This window comes from Nesoenas mayeri (genome assembly GCF_963082525.1).
Source record: "Nesoenas mayeri genome assembly, chromosome: Z".
NCBI lineage: Eukaryota > Metazoa > Chordata > Aves > Columbiformes > Columbidae > Nesoenas > Nesoenas mayeri.
Genome location: NC_137542.1, coordinates 6910568 through 6930617, shown reverse-complemented (window position 1 = coordinate 6930617; position 20050 = coordinate 6910568). Strand labels below are relative to the sequence as shown.

At 38.2% G+C, this 20050-nt stretch overlaps 1 protein-coding gene across 1 annotated transcript in view; it reads right to left on the bottom strand.

Annotated features, from left to right (window-relative positions):
* Window positions 1-20050, bottom strand: part of SVEP1 (sushi, von Willebrand factor type A, EGF and pentraxin domain containing 1) — a gene marked incomplete at both ends in the record, with an annotated part of 132803 nt that overhangs the window by 53838 nt on the left and 58915 nt on the right. Inside the window, 17 exons of the mRNA XM_080362920.1 lie at window positions 726-839; window positions 1688-1801; window positions 2465-2561; window positions 3731-3825; window positions 4407-4568; window positions 5419-5580; window positions 6322-6483; window positions 6998-7231; window positions 7552-7740; window positions 9609-9717; window positions 11713-11834; window positions 13066-13260; window positions 14584-14715; window positions 14945-15052; window positions 15720-15849; window positions 17260-17378; window positions 19813-20010. Coding sequence (XP_080219046.1) covers window positions 726-839; window positions 1688-1801; window positions 2465-2561; window positions 3731-3825; window positions 4407-4568; window positions 5419-5580; window positions 6322-6483; window positions 6998-7231; window positions 7552-7740; window positions 9609-9717; window positions 11713-11834; window positions 13066-13260; window positions 14584-14715; window positions 14945-15052; window positions 15720-15849; window positions 17260-17378; window positions 19813-20010 — 2442 coding nt within the window. The remainder of the gene's footprint in view (window positions 1-725; window positions 840-1687; window positions 1802-2464; window positions 2562-3730; window positions 3826-4406; window positions 4569-5418; window positions 5581-6321; window positions 6484-6997; window positions 7232-7551; window positions 7741-9608; window positions 9718-11712; window positions 11835-13065; window positions 13261-14583; window positions 14716-14944; window positions 15053-15719; window positions 15850-17259; window positions 17379-19812; window positions 20011-20050) is intronic.

Below are 20050 nucleotides of genomic sequence, written 5' to 3'. Positions count from 1 at the left end.
ACAGGAACTATCTTTGCAGCTGGAAATTAACACTCAGTAAACGTAGGGAATGTAAATATTGCCCGTTATGTGACTAATTTGGGCTGAATCCTGAAATCACCTGAGAAACTATTCTGAGCAACTAATGAAAAGCTTCTACAAAAGACATTTAGCTGGAATCTTAACTTTTAAGGAGAAACATGAAAGCCAGAAACATGTAATTCTGGGATTTCTGCTGTGAAAGAGGCTCTGTGTTACAAGCACGGAAGAATGAGGCAACTGCATGTGATTTTATAGTGGAGCTCCTTGGCAATATGATAGTTAACAGATACGCCTCATTGTCAAAGAAATCTATGAATGCAGTAGAAAGCTGACTATGGGGATGGGGAATAATTTTAATATAGTCCATCTTGCCTACTGTTACAATATTTTTCTTTTTAAAAGAAATGTTAATAATTTGCACCCATGTGAATGTCCTTACTCTTTCCTCAACATCACACAGTGAGTTCACAGCAAAATTAGGAATAGAAGACAAATCACTTTGTAAATTTTTCTGAAGCTGCACTTACACTCCAGGGACTCTCAGAGATTACATGATTACATGGACCTAGGAAATCTAGTACATCCATATCAATACCTAATACATGTAATATATAGCAATGAGATTGAAATACATTGGACAGGGTAGGAAGACATCTTCTTGGTCAGAAAGAGTGAAGGCTGACTTAAAACAGAAAAAAGTGTACCTGTGAACCCTTTTGCACAGGTGCAGTGGTAACCATTCTTGCCATCAACACAATGCCCTCCATTGAAGCATGGAGTGGAGCTACATTCATTTATGTCTTCCTCACACAAGAGACCTTCAAAGAGCAAGGGTTACAAGGCATGATCAAGACATATTCAAGGTCTAGGTGCTGTGGTGACTGAATGTGGAAGACAGAACAGCACTATACTGCTTGCATAACAAAAGGCTGCTGAGATCAGGTCATAATATTTCATGTTTGACTGCACTAGTGTGAACATCTACAGAGATCATCTGTGCTATTTATATGCTGAGATGTAAAAGACGTGAAGCCCATGGTTTGTCTTTACAAAGTTTAAGTAAAATTCAGCAGCTGTTGCTGTCAATCACATGAAAAATAAGACCATTTCTGCTGGAAAACACCAGGTCTTTTTTTATCACAGAAAATGATTTCCTCAACAGTTTATTTCAATATTTAGAAATTAGGTGCTGTTTTTGCAAAGTACTCAAGCATGTCAGTTTCAATATTTTCAACATGCAGGTGAAAGTTAAAAAGACTGAGACAAAAAGATAAGAAAAATCCCACTCACTCACCGGGCTACTGTAAGGAAACTGCATAAATGCTTTGTCTAGTCAGGCCATATTCAGTCTCACAAGCATTCTTCCTGTGAGGATTTTCTAATTCCCAAACTTCATTCCTTTTTTTCTTTTTTTTTGTTTTCCAGATCAGAAATGTCACAAACAGAACCATATGTGCCCAAACACATACACCGACTGTTCTTGAATGCTCATCCTTACATTTCAAAACCTGTTCACATATATCAGAACCTTACTCTAACCTGTAGATTAGATTGCTTTACTGTTATAATAACATGGATGAATTACACAGCCCTTGTGTTTTGTGTTATCTGCTTGGCACAGAAACAATGCCTGTCTGAAGAAGAGCTATGAAGTGAAACAAATTACCTGAATAGCCTGGTTGACAATGGCAAACAAAGGTGCCAATGCCATCTTTACACATTCCATTGTTGTGACATGGAGCTGATTTACACTCATCAACTTCTGTTTCACATTTCAAGCCTGGAATGCAAAATAAAAGACTAAGAATGGGAATACAAAACTTGAAATTGTTCAGAAACATAGAAATAATGACAACTTCATGTAGTAAAACATGACTGATTAATTGCGTACATTACCAGACATTCAGGTTTATTATCTTCTCTTTAGATTGTGGCCTTTTTTTTTTTCCTGAGTCAAAATGGTATTAGAAAGGTATGATGTACATTGGGCAACGGACTGAACAATTTGAATTAGTGGCACTTAAGACCTATCACAACTCAAAGAGATCACTTCTTGATAATAGCTGAGTAATAAGTCATCTGTTTGCTTTGAAGCAACCGGGAAGCTAACAGTGGAGTACAGGCTGATTTAACTAAATTAGCTGTTTAGAGTGCATATTTCCAGATTTGCTAATCATAAATATTGCCAAGTGATAGGATTTTCAAATCCACTAACTCCTTAAAAGAAGCTCCATTCAAAATCCTTTTATGCCTAACATGATTTAATCCCATGAGAACAGGAGGAACTATTTATTTTCTTAATACTTATGTATGGTAAATCTGTGATGGATTTTCCAATTAGTTAAGATACACTCTTGCATTGAAATACTTTTCTGCTTTAGGCTTGCTCATGTTAAGGGCATGGAGACATGATAGCTTGTCCACTCGCTTCTTTTTTTTTTACCTGCATAGCCAAGTGGGCATATGCAAATATATCCACTTCCCAGCTGTTTGCATGTCCCATTGTTGTGGCATGGTTCCAGGAAACACTCATGAAAGACCTGCCAGAGGTAAGAATGATGCAATTACAGTAAAGGTGGAAAACACAGGTGGAAAAAAAAAATTCTAATTTTAAACTGTACACCCAATAGTCACTTCAGAAAACTGGGAAGAAAGCACCACTGGCACTAACTTCTAGCTCTTCCTCTTTGTCTCCTCAGCACACTGACTATTCTTTTTCTCTAAAGAAAAATACCAGGAATCTGAATATTAGTTTTAAATTACCTTTTACTTAGCAAAATATGTTCATTGCAGTAGTTCCCTTAGAAATTTCTCAGTTATGATTCATAGGTGACATTTTATATTACATGGTCTTCTATATGAGAGTTCTCCACTTTACTTTCTTTTACCCTGGCTAATCACTTCTTGCTACCGGTCATCAGGTGAACTGGTGGGGAACCTCACCATCTGGTGTTATTTTTTCTAATGTAGCAAACCTGAACTCAGCCAAGTGCCTGAGTAAATGGTCAACTAAAACAACAGAAGATAAGTTTGTCACGTGCCTATATGTCATATAATGGTTCAGGTGAAATTTACCATTAGTCAACCTTGCTCCCGTTTACACAACGTTCTGACTTCAGATTCAAACAAAGCAGTCTTGTCACAGTTACAGACTGGGGAGAGGTGGTGGGTGTAAACGACTTTCTCTTGCAAACTGGAACAGTTTCTATCACGTGAGGACTTGCCTGTATTTCAAAGGGGGTACTCACAGCACAAGGGAGCTCTGCCTGCTTCATCTCAAGTCTATCTATATTGCAATAAGTAAAACAAAGATTTTACAGATGGGACTTAGATGCCTGGTAGCATTTTCTGGAATTCAGCAGATGGAACACATCAGATGACTGAGAGTGGTCAATCTACGTTTACAGACTGGCTGAACTTCCTCCATGGAGTTTATATTTCTTTTATAAGTATGATAAATATTTCTATACATCAAGTGAAGGCTTGAAGTCCACAATTTAAGATTACAAACAGCAGCCTCCTTTGCTCAGTAAAAGTGCTTCTGTGACTACAAAGAGAGGCTGACTGTTCCCCTCATCACCATCACTCTCATCTCTTCAGGAAATATAGTGAACATAAAAATTACATTTAAATAGGCCTTAGTAATTTACTACTGCATAAGGCACTCCTTTCATTTGAGATAATATTGGAAAATATATATTTTCCTTGCCTGACTGCTGACTTTGTACTGCTTGCTGATATTTTCTGGAGAGGCTGGTACCATCATTACACTTTCCTCAGCTGCTGAAAAAGTAGACCCAAAACCTAAAAGGAAAGATTTACAAGTGCTCTTAAAAATACTGTGTTCCATGAAAGCATAATAATTCCATGTTAGTAATGCATGTAAAGATATGCTGAAAAAGAAGTGAATTTGTTGGAATAAAAAGCAAAGTTTACAGTAACCACGTAGTATTTTATACATATTTTACACAAATATGCATTTGTAAGCACATAACTTTCTAAAACACCTATATGTGTGTGCACATAGAAAATATATTTTATTTGTATTTATAGACACACACATACTTGCATTTACATATTTGTATATACACATAACTCTCTCTAGAGTGTAAATACATAGTATACATATGCAATGTGTGTGTGTGTGTGCACACACTCTGTATATGCATACTGTTAGGAGCCTTGGTATGTATCACACAGTCACTCCTTCTAAATAACACAGAGGCAACAGCAGTCGGCAAAAACAGCTGTAAACTTCACTGGTTGAAATGGAAGGTCTGCATTTGTTAGGAAACTAAGTGGGATGTTTCATGTTCAGACTACTGCTGGCCATCCTTTAGATGTTCCTGTTATTCACTTCCTCCAGCCCAGATAATTTGGCTTACTTGAACAATCTGTGATGGATCTGGCACCAATGACAGTTGTTGTTCCATAAAAGGGACAAGACAAGCAGTAGGACTTTCCTGGGTCTGGTTGATAGTAGTCTCTGGGACAAGGGTAGCAAGGTGTCAAACCTGTACGAGAGAACTCGCCTGCAAGACATGGTACTGCAAGAAAAAAAAGGGGCACAGTTTTGAGCGATCACTTGCAACCTCATACTACCTCCTCCCACATCTTTCTCTGGCCATTTTCTCTCTTCTCGTCATAGTGCCTCCTCAGACTTAATGAAACCGGGTGAAACCTGAAACCTGCCAGGAATTCACAACTCTAGGAATGCTTATTTAAATTGTGCTGTTAGGTGACATGTTATTCTCCAAGGAGTACAGAAATATCTGGAAAGTATTTCTAGCTATTCCTTTTGCTGCTCTGGGGACAGCTTTCAAAGACAACTTCTTTTCCCCTTTATGTCTCACATCCCCTTTATCTCTTACACCTTTTTTTTTACCCCTTTAAGAAAAACTAGGGACACATGACAAGATTTTTTGTTCCATTAATCCCTGCAGAATGTTTCCCCTGGGAATCTTTCTGGCAAAGCTTCCCAAAGACAGTTGAGGACAATTTCTTGAAAAAAGTTATGGAACAAACTGTGTTAAAATTCAGTACTATTGTACAGAAGATGTGGAAGCTGTTCTGGAGATAATAGTGGCAAACATCCTCTCATTCTATTTCTCTTCTGTAAAGAAAAAGGTTTTATTTTCATGTAGATACCTATCACATATCTCATTCATCTTTAGATAAGAATTCATCTTGGAAACCAGAGAAAGGGCATATGAAATAATCAGGGTATCAGGAAATGACACGTCATTTTGCTGGGAAATGCTGGTTTCTCCACACTTAACCAGAAGCAGAATTCAAACTCAGGCAGATGAACTGGATTACATTAGCTGATGTTCAAAAATATTTTAGGAATTTCTAGAATTTAGTTTAAAAAATTTCAAAACCCCTTTTGTTACAAACCTCCACAAGCTGAGACATCCACTGCACCTCTTTTTACTGTTGATGTATTTTCTGGGCAAGAGATGCAATTCCTGGATCCAAATGCTGGCTGATACGTGCCAAGTGGACATGTTTCACATGTCTCAAGACCATTAGGTGAATATGTTCCCTGCTTGCACTGAGCTATAAGGTAGATGAATAGAGAAAGATTAAGCAATGTCCAACAGCAAACATGGTTCCTAACCTCTGAAAGTAATGCTGAAACCACAATTTACCTCACAGAGACTTATATTTATAGAGCTTACTCTGAATAACTTCATGGGTACAAAGAGAAAAAAAAAAAAAGGAAGTGTGGTAAACTACTGATAGCGTGTTTGTCACATATTAACCACCTAATTGTTTTCCAATCAGCTTCACAGATGAGTTACTGAAACTCAGTTAATAATTTTTAATCAACAAAGTTAAAGATAAGACAATAAATAGGGAATGAAACTAGCAAACTCTTTTTCAGAACAGGTCATAAAGAGACAGAGGTGCTGAGGTGCTCAGTGCCAAAGCACTGCAGTGTAGCATGCAGAGGTTCCATCTTTAATCATAGTAGGATGATTAGGAGCTTGTAAGGACAAGAACGGCATTATTTTAAGTGTGTTAGTCCCTGCATAATGGGCTCACAATCTCACAGAATGAAGACAGAAATGAAATAAAGCTTCAAAGATCAGGTCTTCTTGAAACATCTGCCCAGGCATCCCATATGCCACAGCAGTTGTGAAAACCTGGATTTTTCTCTTTACATATGCATCGAGGGACAGTTAGGAATGCTCCTCATTTCACAGGCTATCCTAATTTCAGTACTCCCACAATGAGGATGAAAAGGGTGCCAACAGGCATTCACAAGTGGCTGTCTGAAGAAGCCAGAATTCTCACCTTTGCATTCAGAAATGCTCCTAGAGTGTAGATACTCGGTATAACTACCAGATGGACAACTTTTGCATTCAAGCTGCCCTTCTTCATCTTGGTAGGATCCAGTCCAGCAGCTTTCACAGGTATGATGCTCCAGGGAATAATAGGTACCCAAAGGGCAGTTGACTGTAACATTGGAAACATAAGGTTCCCCTCAGACTGCACAATCATACATACTTGTCTTGCCTCTGGAGTTCCCATTCAGTCAAACCCTGTTTCTGCGAAATATGACTCTCTTCCTCAGCAAATAGGGTGGCTTTCTGGAACACTGCAAAGATCTCACTATACGCAGGAAATGGAATCCAGTTTCCTATCTCAGCTACGCATCACCCACAACACTAACAGGGTTAAAAGACTGCATACCAAGCACTGTTTTCCTGTGTATCACCAAGTGTGGATATGTCTAATTTCCCCATGGGAGTGGAATCCTGGGTACAAAAGCATCCTTTTTCCACAGGCCTTAGTTAGGAACATAAACATCCTCTGCAAGTCAAACTGTGCAAAGCATTTTAGCAGTTTATTGTTCTGGGAGACCACGAGCACTGGACTGTGTCAAACCATAACCCTCTGCAAACATTCTCTAAAACCCTGGTTTTCAAACGATTCTAAATACATATAAGAAGCAAGTCATCTGGCTTACCACACATTCTACCCCTCAGCACAGAACCAGGCCTGCAGAACAGAAAGGCCTTCTCAGTCTCCAGTGAGTTGCTGTCAGCTACAATGAGTTCGGATGCAAACTGAAAAGAATACATGGGTTCCTTATTAAGAGTTCTATTCAGCCTGTTTGTGATTGTCTCCAGAGTTTTAAGGAGCCGTCGCTGGTTTTCCAGTTCCAATGTATCATTCCTTTCATCAGGCAGTGGCACGCTAGCTGGGATATAAACAGAAAACACAAAAATCACACAGATTTTACAGTCAGCACTTCCAGTGTACTCTGGATTATATCAAGAGTGCAACACTCAAGCTTGCCAGTGGAAAGCAGGCCATGTGCACAATGCTCTCCATGAATATGAGGCTGTGATCTTTCCCCCAAGCAGAAAGTCTGTGATGAAATGGAGCTATGAGTGTCTCCAGAAAACTGTCATCTGCATCTCCAGCAGGCTTTATGAACTGAAGGTTTAGTTTGACTGCACGCATTATAAATATGTTTTTTTAAAATGCAGGAGAAGAATGATATTTGACTTTTCTCACCCGTGATGTTAAATATTAACTTGATTTTGTGGTCGGTCATTGGAACATTCAGCTTATGCCTTTTAACTCGAGCAGGTGCTGCCTTTACAGAGGTAGCAAAATGCTTGGATATGTCATCTTCTTGTGGTACATCAACAAAATCATCATAGGAATAATCCAGCTGGTTTGCTGCTCCCCAGCCAGCAGGTCCTGTGAGGCATTAAGAAATAGCAAAAAAAGAAGCAACATCATCTAGAAAACAAGTGCCTGTACTTATTTCTAAAATACATCCCTAATAGAACACGGTCTGTTTGAAGTTCCAGATGACACGTGCTGGCTTCGCTTCTGCACAGGTGCCTACCGTAACAGTATTTTGACTAAAGAAAAAGGAAAAAACAGTCTCACTCCAACCGGTATCCTAGAGATCCTGAATCTTGTGCAGTTAGCCAAAGCTTTAAAGAAATACTGCTATAAAACTTACAGGTTGCAATTCTTTCTCTTCCCTTGTCTTGCATGGACCCTCACCTACCAGCAACATCTTCCTAAGCAATTCCACATTGCTTTCTCTTCCTATTCAATTACAGATAGCATGACCTATGCCACGTCTCCACTTCATCTTCTCACAACTTCTGAATAGTTTTACCATCAACTGCCCTCTCAGAAATGGCTGGTAGCATCACCTTGTGTATTTATTACTCTCAGACAGTCAAATTCACGCCCTGTATAACATTATTCACCTATAACATGCTTCCATCCAGAAACAAACAATTGTTTCTGTACATAATCTACCTTTTCATTATGTCTAAATCTAGAGCTGCATGGTCTGTTTCATTGATCTAGCTCTTTTTTTTTTAAAAAAGCATTGAGATATTAAAAAATTATGCCAGTTACCTGCTAGCAATCACCTAGATTATGCTCAGTTTACAGTGGAAACTAGGACCAGTTAACCACTCCACAACTCATTTTCTGAACTGCTGCCTTTTATGACCAGAGGAGAGTTCTGTTCATCTGCCTCTTCAGTGTAAAATCACAAGAAAGTCCAGAAAAACAGCAAGAAGGTTATTCTGATAAGAGGTTGTCATGAAACAGAAGAGAATAGGACCCTACATCACATGTCCTCAACACTGGTTCTTCCAAGTGCCTTTACAAGTTAGCTCCAGCTGTCACCAATATTCATATTTACCCTGATGACAACTGCAAACAGAACACCCAGCTGCCCCATGTCCAATTACAAACAAATGTGCTCTTCAAGTCCATGAGGCGTGTCTAGAAAGCGAGAATAAACAGGAAGCTCTACCATGTAACTCACTATAAACCCATAAAGGAGCTACAGTCTTACAATAGAAGACATATTCTGATGTTAATCTGTCCAAATGCCTCCTGCTAAGACAGATAATGTGAGTTATCTGTTTTCAGCTTTTCTGCTCTGAGCATGTCAATGGGACTTGGAAATGCCAAGGACCATAGCAGTACAGCATGGAGACTAATCTGTTCAAAAATGGACTGAAAATGACAACTTATGTGGCATAAAGCGAACTGGGAACAATCACGAGGACTGTCACAGTTTTCACCCTGATATTGCTGCAGTTATCCTGCAAAATCTGCCCTTGTACACAGGAAGTCATTTCACAGCTAATCGGCAAACTGACCCTTGTACAGCTTTATACTGTGAAGGTTCCATGCTGATCTGAACCAGCATGACAGATGTCCATTTTCATAACAATCTCCAGAACCACCTATTGTACTTTTTCAGTATTTTGGCTTGAAACTGTATGTTTTTAAAAGTTGTTTTCTTCCAGGCTAACCAAGCAGGTTTGTAACACTCTGTGTGTGTGCTTTTTTCCCCTCCCCATTATGAGGCACCTCTGTAAACTTTTCCTTTACGCTATACAGGAAGCAGTATCAAAACCAGACAGCAAACAGTTACATATAAAACCTGTTGTGTAATTATTTACTATCTTAACAGCTCTATAGTTATTTTTAAGAATACCCCACACAAGACATTGTATACTTCAGAACGAAAGGAATTATGCCATATTAAACCTGGATGGCTAAGAATCTGTGCAATCAATAATTACCAATGGCAAATCCATTTTCGTAATCGTAATTATATTCCAAGCAATGTTTCTGTGTCTGATCTTCCAATCTGCAGTCAATATCATCAACATCGTTACAGAATGATGGGACCTTCCAACATAAAGAAGAATAACATTAAAAAATACAAACACGTAGCCCTCTCCCTTGACTTATAAAAGCTTCTAGTTATAATTTAAAGCACTGGTCCTTCCAGTGACACCAGATTTCCCCTTTCACATCTCTCATAAACCTACAACAATCTGCTGAAAGGAGTATGTTCTATTAACACAGCCAGGAAACTAGAGGGAAACCTGTAGGAATACAAGCTTTTCGTTACAGATCTTTTTTATAAGAGAAGCTGTCTATTCAGTTAGCCATTCTTGGCACATGAAATCCCAAAATATGGAAATAAGTTCAGACTTGCTTCTCCCTGCTGAAGATCACAGGAGAGCTCACACATTTGAAAACATCCTGTTTTTTCCAGCTATGTAATCTGTAATTCTGTTAGGTTTACAACAATGCAGTCACTTTGTTACTAGATTTCAACCTAAGTTCTTCATATCTGCCTCTCCCTACTCATGGAAAGTGACTCATGCATTTCACCAAGAGACCTCAGAAAACAGGGAAAATCATGTGAGAAGGACAGAAACCACAGAACAGAAAACTCAACAGAAACCTTTCTGATATTGTGGATTTCTTCTCTCCACAAAAGTAGTGAAGATTAGACAAGAACAGATGAATGTATGGTTTCTGATAGTATCTGTATTTCTTGCTTTTTCCAGAAAGGTTGCAAGCAAGTTGGGCCCTGGGTCATGTTCTGGAATTTCTTTACTTTTCCTATATCAGTTTTCACTGGAAAGATGGCTCCTGCTGATTCTTCTCCCCCGTTACAGAACTCTGCCAGAATTTCAAATTATTTGGAATAAGAATAGGCGTATTCTAAACAGCCTTTTTTACTATTTTCACAGATTGTTGCATTTTGATTAAATTGCTTGGGCAGACCACTAAGCATTTTTTTCCTTATTATCTTTTGCTTGCTGATAGTAACCATCTAAGCACTGGAACATGGTGGTAGCTGGCTCTTAGGGCAAAGGAACAGAAATAAAACCAGCCGAGATTTCTCAACTGGAAGACAACAAACCTGAAGCAAGGCAAGAGAGTAACAGATATTTAGGTCCAAATGTTAAGAGATTGCCTGAAGTGTTATGCAAGTTTGCAGCCATTTGACAAGGGTTACTGACATATGTTCTTAAGTTGCAGGAGGTTGTCCATTATCTGTATATGCTAATAACGCTTTTCAATGGGTAGAGAGGCTTTTAGCATATGAGCCTTGTCCTGCATAAAATCTGTAATTGCCCAGGGTTCTTTTCTGAGGCAATGCTATCAGACTAGGCCTGGACATCCATTCTGAGACCACAGCTCAAAGTTCTGCTACTTCTGTTTTGCAACCGAGAACAGACACATGGATTACGAGTGGAGATTGTGATATGGAAGCAGAAAGCAAAAGACATAATAGAGAAGGAACATGCTACCCTTTCAAATATGGTGCCATGCAAATCTTAATGGTAAGAGTGAGAACTCAGAAACAAAAGAAACCCAAGCAAATTATTTAAATCACTACTATGGGATTTAAGTGCCTGGACTTGGGCACCAAATGTGGAATTTATTTCACATAGATGTATACTCATATTATATGGATACATGTTACACATATTCAATATAAAATACACACAATTTATAATAATATCTCGCTTTCAAAAACAACACTGACTTTAGGGCACAACTGACTAGCATCTTCAAAACTGCACAGGTTCTCTTTGGAAGTCTACTGAAAAATCTATGAGTGCCAGGTCCCTAAGCCATCTGGACAGTTCTACAAATCCTGTCCTGTATAGCTCCACACTGAAGACTGAACTAAATTACATTAAAATGCCTGTGAATCATCTTTATTTTTAAAGGAGACTTGTCAACTTCTGAAACAGCACAAATTTAACTCATGGGTTTCTGTTGTATTTCCCTTGTATGAAATTAGTTAGCTGGAAAAAGTAATAACAAGATACACTTAAAAAAAAAGTATGTAAAAGGAATGAGTATTTACTAACCTACCATTTTACCAAGTGCACTCTGGAATGCATCAGTAAAGCTATTTAGAAGATTGTTGTTATCACATCGTGTTGCTTTGTAGAGCATCTCAAAGGATTTGAACCCATGGTTTGCAAAACGATTTACTGAAAAATGTTAGAGAAATATTTGTTTACTAGGCAGTGCAAGAGTTTCAGAGATAAAAGCAAGATCAATACAGACAAAACTGGAATATACTGAGCTAAGGAGCATTGTCTTTGAATCAACAACCTAAATTCCTAGTGTTGTATACATGAAAATGGATTATCCACACCTCGGGCAGTGCAGCTGAATATGACCCTTGACAGGCATTAAATTTTGGGAAAGCTAAGAGACATTAAAAAAAGCTCTGTGACTTATTGATCTCAGCATTTTCTTAATGGAAGAAACCTGTGATCTGTCAACTAAACTACTTACTTGCTACTGAGAAAGGAGCAATAAATATTAAAGGTCCCATTAGTAATGGTGGTAATGGTAATGGTGGAAAAATTCTCATGCCGGATTTAAGCAAATCAAAGTTACTAAGTGTCCAAGTTACGGATTTTGAACAGATAGACAGCTCTGAAATACAATTCTCATCTGCTCATAGCTGAAATACTGCTCTGGTTTGCAGAAACCAAGAAATCAAATTTTTAGAAATATTGTGAAAGAATGCCTGGAAGTCCCTAAATGTGTTATTTGAGAAGCTGTCTAAAACACAAAAATAGTAGTGAATTTGAATCCTGGGAATATAGCAAAGATGTAAAGTAGATGTAAACCAAGAAATCTACTCTGATGAAGTGGATGCAAGATGGTGCCAAGACTGGCTTCATATGTAGCTCTAATACATTTATTATTAAAATGTAACCAAAGCTGGGAAATTCCACAACTGAAGTTTTGTGTCCTTCCATCTCAAAGAAAATACATAAATCCTTCTGATCTGGTGATAATTAGATGTGTAAGTCCAGCATGCACTGTGCATTTGGACCTATAAATTGCAAATACTGTTAAAATTCCTATTGAAAAAACACTGTTAGTGTTTGCAAACAAATTATTTCAAGCACCAATTCAAAATGACAGATCTTGTCTACTTTGCCATCTTTGCTACTTTACATCTTTGCTATATTTCCAGGATTCAAATTCACTACTATTTTTGTGTTTTAGACAGCTTCTCAAATAACACATTTAGGGACTTCCAGGCATTCTTTCACAATATTTCTAAAAATTTGGAGGCAGAGGACAGAGAAGATTTGTTATCATTAAATAGAAGTCATTATTTCTAAAATATTTTCATTTACTTCTTCATTAAACATAGTGTTTGATGAGTTGAGGATTCATTTTAATAACAGTAAGACTTACAGGAGCAGCCAGGCCACTCTGGAGAGTAAGGCGGTTTCCAGACACCATCCTCATAGGCACAATAGTAGTTTTCACTTGATCCTTCTGAAAAGCTATAACCCTCTGCACAGTGCAATGTGCAATTAACTCCTGCTTCATCTGATGTGCATGTAAAATGACCATTCACAGGTTCAAAGGAGATTTCACAGGGAGAACCTATGAAAAATACAAAGATTTTTATATTGATGAATGTGGTGAAGTAAGCACGCACACAGGAAAAGAGTACTGAGAGATTTCTTAAAGTACCTAGTACCGACCTCATCTTGCCTCTCTTGAAATCTGTAGAACTATTATTTGTTACTTCCATAAAGGCAGGATCAGGTCATTGCTAGATTATTCTCAAACTTTGCCATCAAAATTTGAAATCCAGAAATGTGAAGACTCAAAAATTTGTATACATATGAGAAATTCAGAAATGCAAGACTCAAACCCTTCTGTACTTCTTTTTCAAAGGTGCCTGCTTCAGCATGTACTACCCAAAATAATACAAAACATTAATCTAAATTTTCATATGAACCTTCATACAATAAATGATAATAAACTGTATTACATCTTGAATTCTGAAACGAAACATTACCCATTCTGCACTACTGCAACAACGCATAGACTTGTCAGAATCATCTTAGGAGGGATAGACTGTAAAACCTCAGTTATGGTTTATTTTACAGGCCAATTCTGAAGGAGACTGTGAACATCTGAATACATTATGCTACAAACATGGAATCACAAAATGTCTGAGGTGGTCTGGAACTTGAAATAATGCCAATTCTAAGCACTGGCTTGTTTTTGCCAAGATTTACAGCAAATCAGAAATTAGCACGTCCATTTGCAGCTTATATTTTTGAAAAGCTATAACCAAAATTCCAGTTTGCATGATTTTAAATTCTCTTTTCACTAACAGAATTTTTTATACAGATGCCCAACTAAGCTATAAGCACTAGAGAGCAGAGGTGAAGCAGAATTTTCATCCTTAATACTTTATCAGCCAAATTTGGCCTTACAGAAGAAAGTGTACTGTGAGGAAGAGGTTTCTATGCAATAAACACAAATGCAGCAGTAAATCTATAGGTACAGACAACCTATAAAATCTAAAGAGTGTTCCAGTATCTGCTACAGTATTTGTAGGTGATTACAGAAATTCCTTTTTAACTACAGATTTGAAGTAAGACCTCAGTAACTTGTATTAATTCACTTCACGTGGTATCTGTCATTGGAAAAAAAAAATCAATAAATTACTCTAAGTTTTACTGCTTAATGAATCATCATTTCAGGACTTATAGACCTAATTTGAAATTATAGGACCAAATTCACTGCTGTGCTGCTTCAGTCTTACACAATTTATTCATTGGTACTAACAAATCTTCTGACTGCCTTCAAGTTATCCCAATATAAAATTCAAATGGAGTAGCATTGCATCCTTTATGATATTCAGTTAAAACACCACCATATGCTCCTGACCAGAAGATTAAGACAACAAACCTTTGATGACAATGTGAATTTCACATGTCCTGTTATTGCCAGAGGGATCCACAGCTGTATATTGAACTGTTGTCTCTCCTTTGGGAAAGACATCTCCAGGTGCATGACTCCTAGTGACACTGAGAGGAGCACCTACAAGAGTTAAAAGACAACCTAAACCATCAATCAGGGAAAGAGAGTTACACCCAACCCTGACAAGTGGAGAAGGAAATGGCAGCATGTCTTCCAAATTATGTGCTCATAAAAATAAAAAAGTAAAAAACCCTCCAAAAAATCCTAAACTCCACAGGATCAAGGGGAACAGGCTGGAGTTCTCTAGCTTTCCACTGTTGTGTGCATGTTCTGCGGTGCACTATCTCACCTGAATTGTCTGAAAATTGTGGCTCTTCCCATGACACTGGGTACTCATTCTCTATTGCTTGCACGGGTGGTGGAGATCTGCATCTGTCAATTACAGGAGGTTCTGCATCTGCAGAATTTGAAGAGATGGCATGACATTAGCTTACTGAACTGCTGTCACACTCAAATTAAATCTATAATCAGAAGTCATGTAAAACAGCAGTTTCAGGTTCAGATCAGAAGACAAAACAAAGATAGGCGCACACTTGTAAGCTGCTGCAACTGGTAGATGCTGAGGAACGGAGAAGACTAATTCTTCTGATGAACACATGGTTTCTGCATTCTGTTTGCTTTCTACAGAGCAAACCTTGTTTAACAGGACTGCTGAATAACACAACTGTCTGATAGAAATACCTGAACAATGATTTGTACCAGCAATGTGCAAGAACCTTGGCAACTTTGTTGGAGTCTTTCAAGAAGAAAAAAAAATTCTATACATGATGAAGGCAATAAATGACAACACAATAAAGCATTTAATCTACCAGTATGAGAAGAAATCTTAACATTCTGAATGAACAATAGAGCAAAACACAACCCAAACTGAACATCTGGAAGCAATGACTGCACACTATGCAAACTGTGACCCAAGATCAGCAAAAGATTTATGGAGATGATATTACTCACGGGCTTATACCTGCACATGTAAAGGCCACAGTGACTCACAGTCTCTTTCTGCACAAAATTGGAAGCTTTCAGCCATGACAGACTCTTTCACAGTGATTTTTACCAGCACTTACCAATAACCTTGACACTGAATGTACAGCTTGCCTCATTGCCCGACTTATCAGCTGCTGTGTAAGTAACGGCAACTTCACCAATTGGGAGAAGGAACGGTGGTATGAAAGCTGGGGTAACGTGAACTGAGACCTTTTACAGGAAAACACTTTGTTATTTAAAAAACAAAGCTGGTTAGTAATTATGATGGTCAAGTTTCAAGAAATGGCCACAAAATAGTATTCTTCAATATCAAGCCTACTAATTCTTAATGCAAATAGCCTCTTCAAGTAATGAGGGTGGACTCTGCAACAGAGTGCTCTGCTCTCCTTCTCAAGACTGCCTTCTTTATAACAACCATTTACAGCACTGTGCATTAAGAAAACTCAGGACTGACTCTTGTCTGCCCCATTGCATTGAACACACACTACATGAGCTCAGAACCTGCTTTGTCTGCAGTTCAGGTCTCCAGCTGCAAGGGCAGCAGACCTGGGAGATAAGTTAGGCAGACAGTTGAGGGCTATAAGCACTTAGATACTCAGTTTTAATCTATCTATTTTTCTGAGTCAATTGCCCACAGATGCTTCAAGACATTCTGGCATGGCAAAGGAACCCTACATTTGGAGTAAATGATACTTACACGCTGTCTATGGCTCTTTCATGTGAATTAGAACTGTCTTAAGGAACTTCTCTTTAAAATAATGGTTTCATGTGAACAAAGAAGTTTATCTGACAGCTGTGACTTTGACAAACCAGCAACAATTGAGAGCTAAGACATTTAGTTTCTACGGTTCAATGAATGACCCTGTGTCTGCAGAGTTACAGTACATGACCACGGCTATTCCACAGAAAAAAAAAAAAAAGAATGTAAATTTAAACCTCTTTTACTGGGATACCTTACAGCTTCCAAACGCAAAACCTCCTGTGTTTGCAGCAAATTAAAAGCACACACAGAGTCACTGTTCCTCTGCTGACTCACGATAAAGCAGTCAGTTGTTGTAATTTGACCACGTCTGAGCCTGTGTTACTCTTTATGAAACAGCTCTGTAGGAAGTTTTCCTTGTAACTCCATTTCCAGACCTCTGATGCCCACTGTAGCCAAAGAGTCACAGCTGAACCTTGCATCAGATAGGAAAATGTGATATTCCTTTCTCACTTGGGAAGCTGCAATGACTTTTTACTTAACACAGTGTTCTTGTTAGCCTTTAAGATTAATGAACTGGTTTACTTCCTTCTGAGAAGAGTTTATTAAACTTCTTCACATTCTAAGAGCTCATTTTTAAAGCAGCTCTCTCCATCTTATAAACAAGGGCACATTCTTTCTTTTGACCACATAAATTAAACACAGGAGATTTTTATGCACTTAAAACACCATGCGGAATGGCCTGCAACTGCATACCCCTAACCACGACAGAAAATGCTGAATTCTCAAGATGAAAACTTTTAGCAGATTTTTCTTCTGCTCTTGTTTATCAGAAGAAATTCTAGTGGTTCAAAAAACTCATATGAAATAGCTAGCTATAGAAAGACTGCCTCCAGTCAAAGGCATAGATTTTAACTTGCCTCATTTCCAGAGTTATCCTCAGCTGTTGGTATCTGCCAGCTGATATTGGCAGAGTTATGATGTTCCAGAGTCTCAGTCTCAATATTTTTGGGACAGTGTATCCGAGGAGCTTCAATATCTAACCCAGAAAAAGACAAAGTAGTTTTATATGTGGATTATTGAAATGAAATCTCTATAATGGCTAGAGTGCAACTTGTTACAACCACCATTTTTTGTGCTACCTGGAATATAAATGCACATATTTTTGCAAACTTCTTGTCTCTGCCCCTTTTTAATTCTTGCCTACAGACTCACACATAAACAGTAAATTAACCTGAGTAAGGGACTATATTTGCTGTATTTTTGTGTATCAGCAGTATGAGACCCTATTTTCTACATGCAACCATAAAAAAGGAATACATCAGATAGATTTTTTTCTCTTATTATTCATCCATTCATCACACATATATGCTCATTAAAAAGGAATGTCTTCTCTGTTCTTTCATTGCCCACACACATGACTCACACAGATGTAAACACTTGTTTCTGATAATCAGTGATCTAAAATTATTTGTGACATGTGATATGTACTATGAACAAGACAGTAGTGACTTTCAAATTCCCTAGAGCATGGTGAGGAACTGATTTGAAAGAAAGAATGGCAAGATTTATGGCATTAGTTGCTGGAAATGTTCCTTAATAAACTCCGGCTACGAGGTATTATGTAGGACAAAAGGAGTCTTCTTGTGACATATGTGACAATGCTGGATGGTTTCAAAGGACTGGTGGTACAATATGGGTAACATCACCACCAACATTTAAGTCTCAGGTTTCTCTGACAAACTTCAAGTGCTTCTTCATTTCCCTGGCGTGGGGCCTCCCAAAACATTTGTGGTTAGGTTATTTTATTGCTCTAGTGCAGTTTGATAAATGGTTTATAGACTCATGAGACAAGGATGCATTCAGATCTGAACTCATCTATGCCCAGGAGGCTTTAAAACAACTCAAAACTGATATAATTTATATTTTTATTACTAAATAGTTCCAGTAAAGACATAAGTCAGGCAATTAAACCTCTGTAATTAAGAGTGCAAAGCAATAAATACAAGAGATTTTGCCTTCCTCTGAACTCATTCTGATGAAAATTTTATTAGAAATGTACTCCCTTAAATAACTACCAGTTTTGGTTCACACTCCCCTGACTACAGTCTCCAGGCTGGGGCAAATTCCATTTAAAAGTGAAATTCTGTGAAAAGACTAATAAATAAGTCAGAAAGAAAATGGCCATTTTGAACTGGCCAAATATGTTGGCAGCAAAATAGAGAAAGCCAGTAACAAGAATGGAAGCAATTGAAATGTAACTGTTCATTTTTACGAGAGAAGAATAAGCTTCAGAGTTTCTTGGTGCCTCTTACTTTGGGTTTTATACACTGGTACTATGTAAAAGCTTGAACTCAAGCCATGCTGCTTTATCTTGATCCAAACACTTCAGCCTGTAGCATCAAATATTAAAACCTGTGGTTTGGCTCAGGTTTTCACAGAAGATTCATAAAAACAATGTGGTACAACACAGAGCAGGAAATTATATGTTCAAATGGAGGGATAAAATCTGCTGGCCATTACAGAGAAAAAAATTCCCACCTCAGTTTCTCTAGTGACCTGTCATGATGACTGTCACAACTGTTTTCTGTACTGTTCTTTCACACAGTGCTGGTAAGTGCCCCAGTTTGGGGTGAAAGCATTCACTCTAGGAGCACAATAGCTCATGAAGAGGTGAATAGCATAATCCCAGACAAACCGAACTTTTGTTTGTATCCTCCTATAATCCAAAGCCAAACTCCTTCGAACTTTGTGTGCACATGTTTGAAGGAATAAATAAACTAACATTTCTAGAAGAAGTAGGTAAACGTGGCAGAACTACACTCAAATGCATGTAACCATTTTCTGTCCGTCTTTATACACTTGTGTCAGTCGACTTTGCCCTTAACTCTTGTGCTCTGTTGCTTGGGGCATGTCAACAGACGTAGTCAGTTCAAAGACAGTTGAAATGGACCATTCCTCTACAGTCTGTCAGTCATGGCTTACACAGCGCTTACTGATTTACTCCAGCTGCAGGGCTTACATGACCCTCTGCTAAACCAGTAATAGTGTTATTATTGCTGTTGTCCTGGGAGTGTGGGTTACTCTTTGACTATCTTTAAGCTAAGAGCTTTCACTTCTACTTGGAAATTTTTTTGTTATTTTGTTTTGTTTTGTTTTTTAATTTCAAATTTACCCACACATTAGGCCTTTTATCAGGCAGGTTCCAAACAACAAACTTATGAGATGGATTCTGGAGAGACAGCTGATGATAAGCACTATAAGATGGCATTCAAGCAACCTTTAATCTCCACATTTTTATTACAAACTACAAGTCAATCTGATAGCCAAGCTATAATGCTACAGGCAACACTTTTTAAAGGATGTTTAAATCATGCTTTCTCCAGTTCAAACTTCTCCTCTCACTCATGCTTTGTGCTTCCCTTTAATCCTGCACACATGTGTACAAGAAAATTATTTTGGCTGGTCTCTACCTTTACACAGTGCCTCCTGGATGTTTTCACTCCATCTCCCAAATGAAATGCACCTTATTTCTTCTCTAGCTCCAGACAAGATGAATCCTTGGGGACAGCTCAGTTGGCACACAGTCCCAGAAAGAGCAGGCTCCAGTCCACATCTGGGAGGGAGAACTGTTACACCTGCTGGTTTCTGGAAGATGGGGCAACGCATTTCTACAAAAGACCAGTAGAATATGTCTTTTAACCAACATAC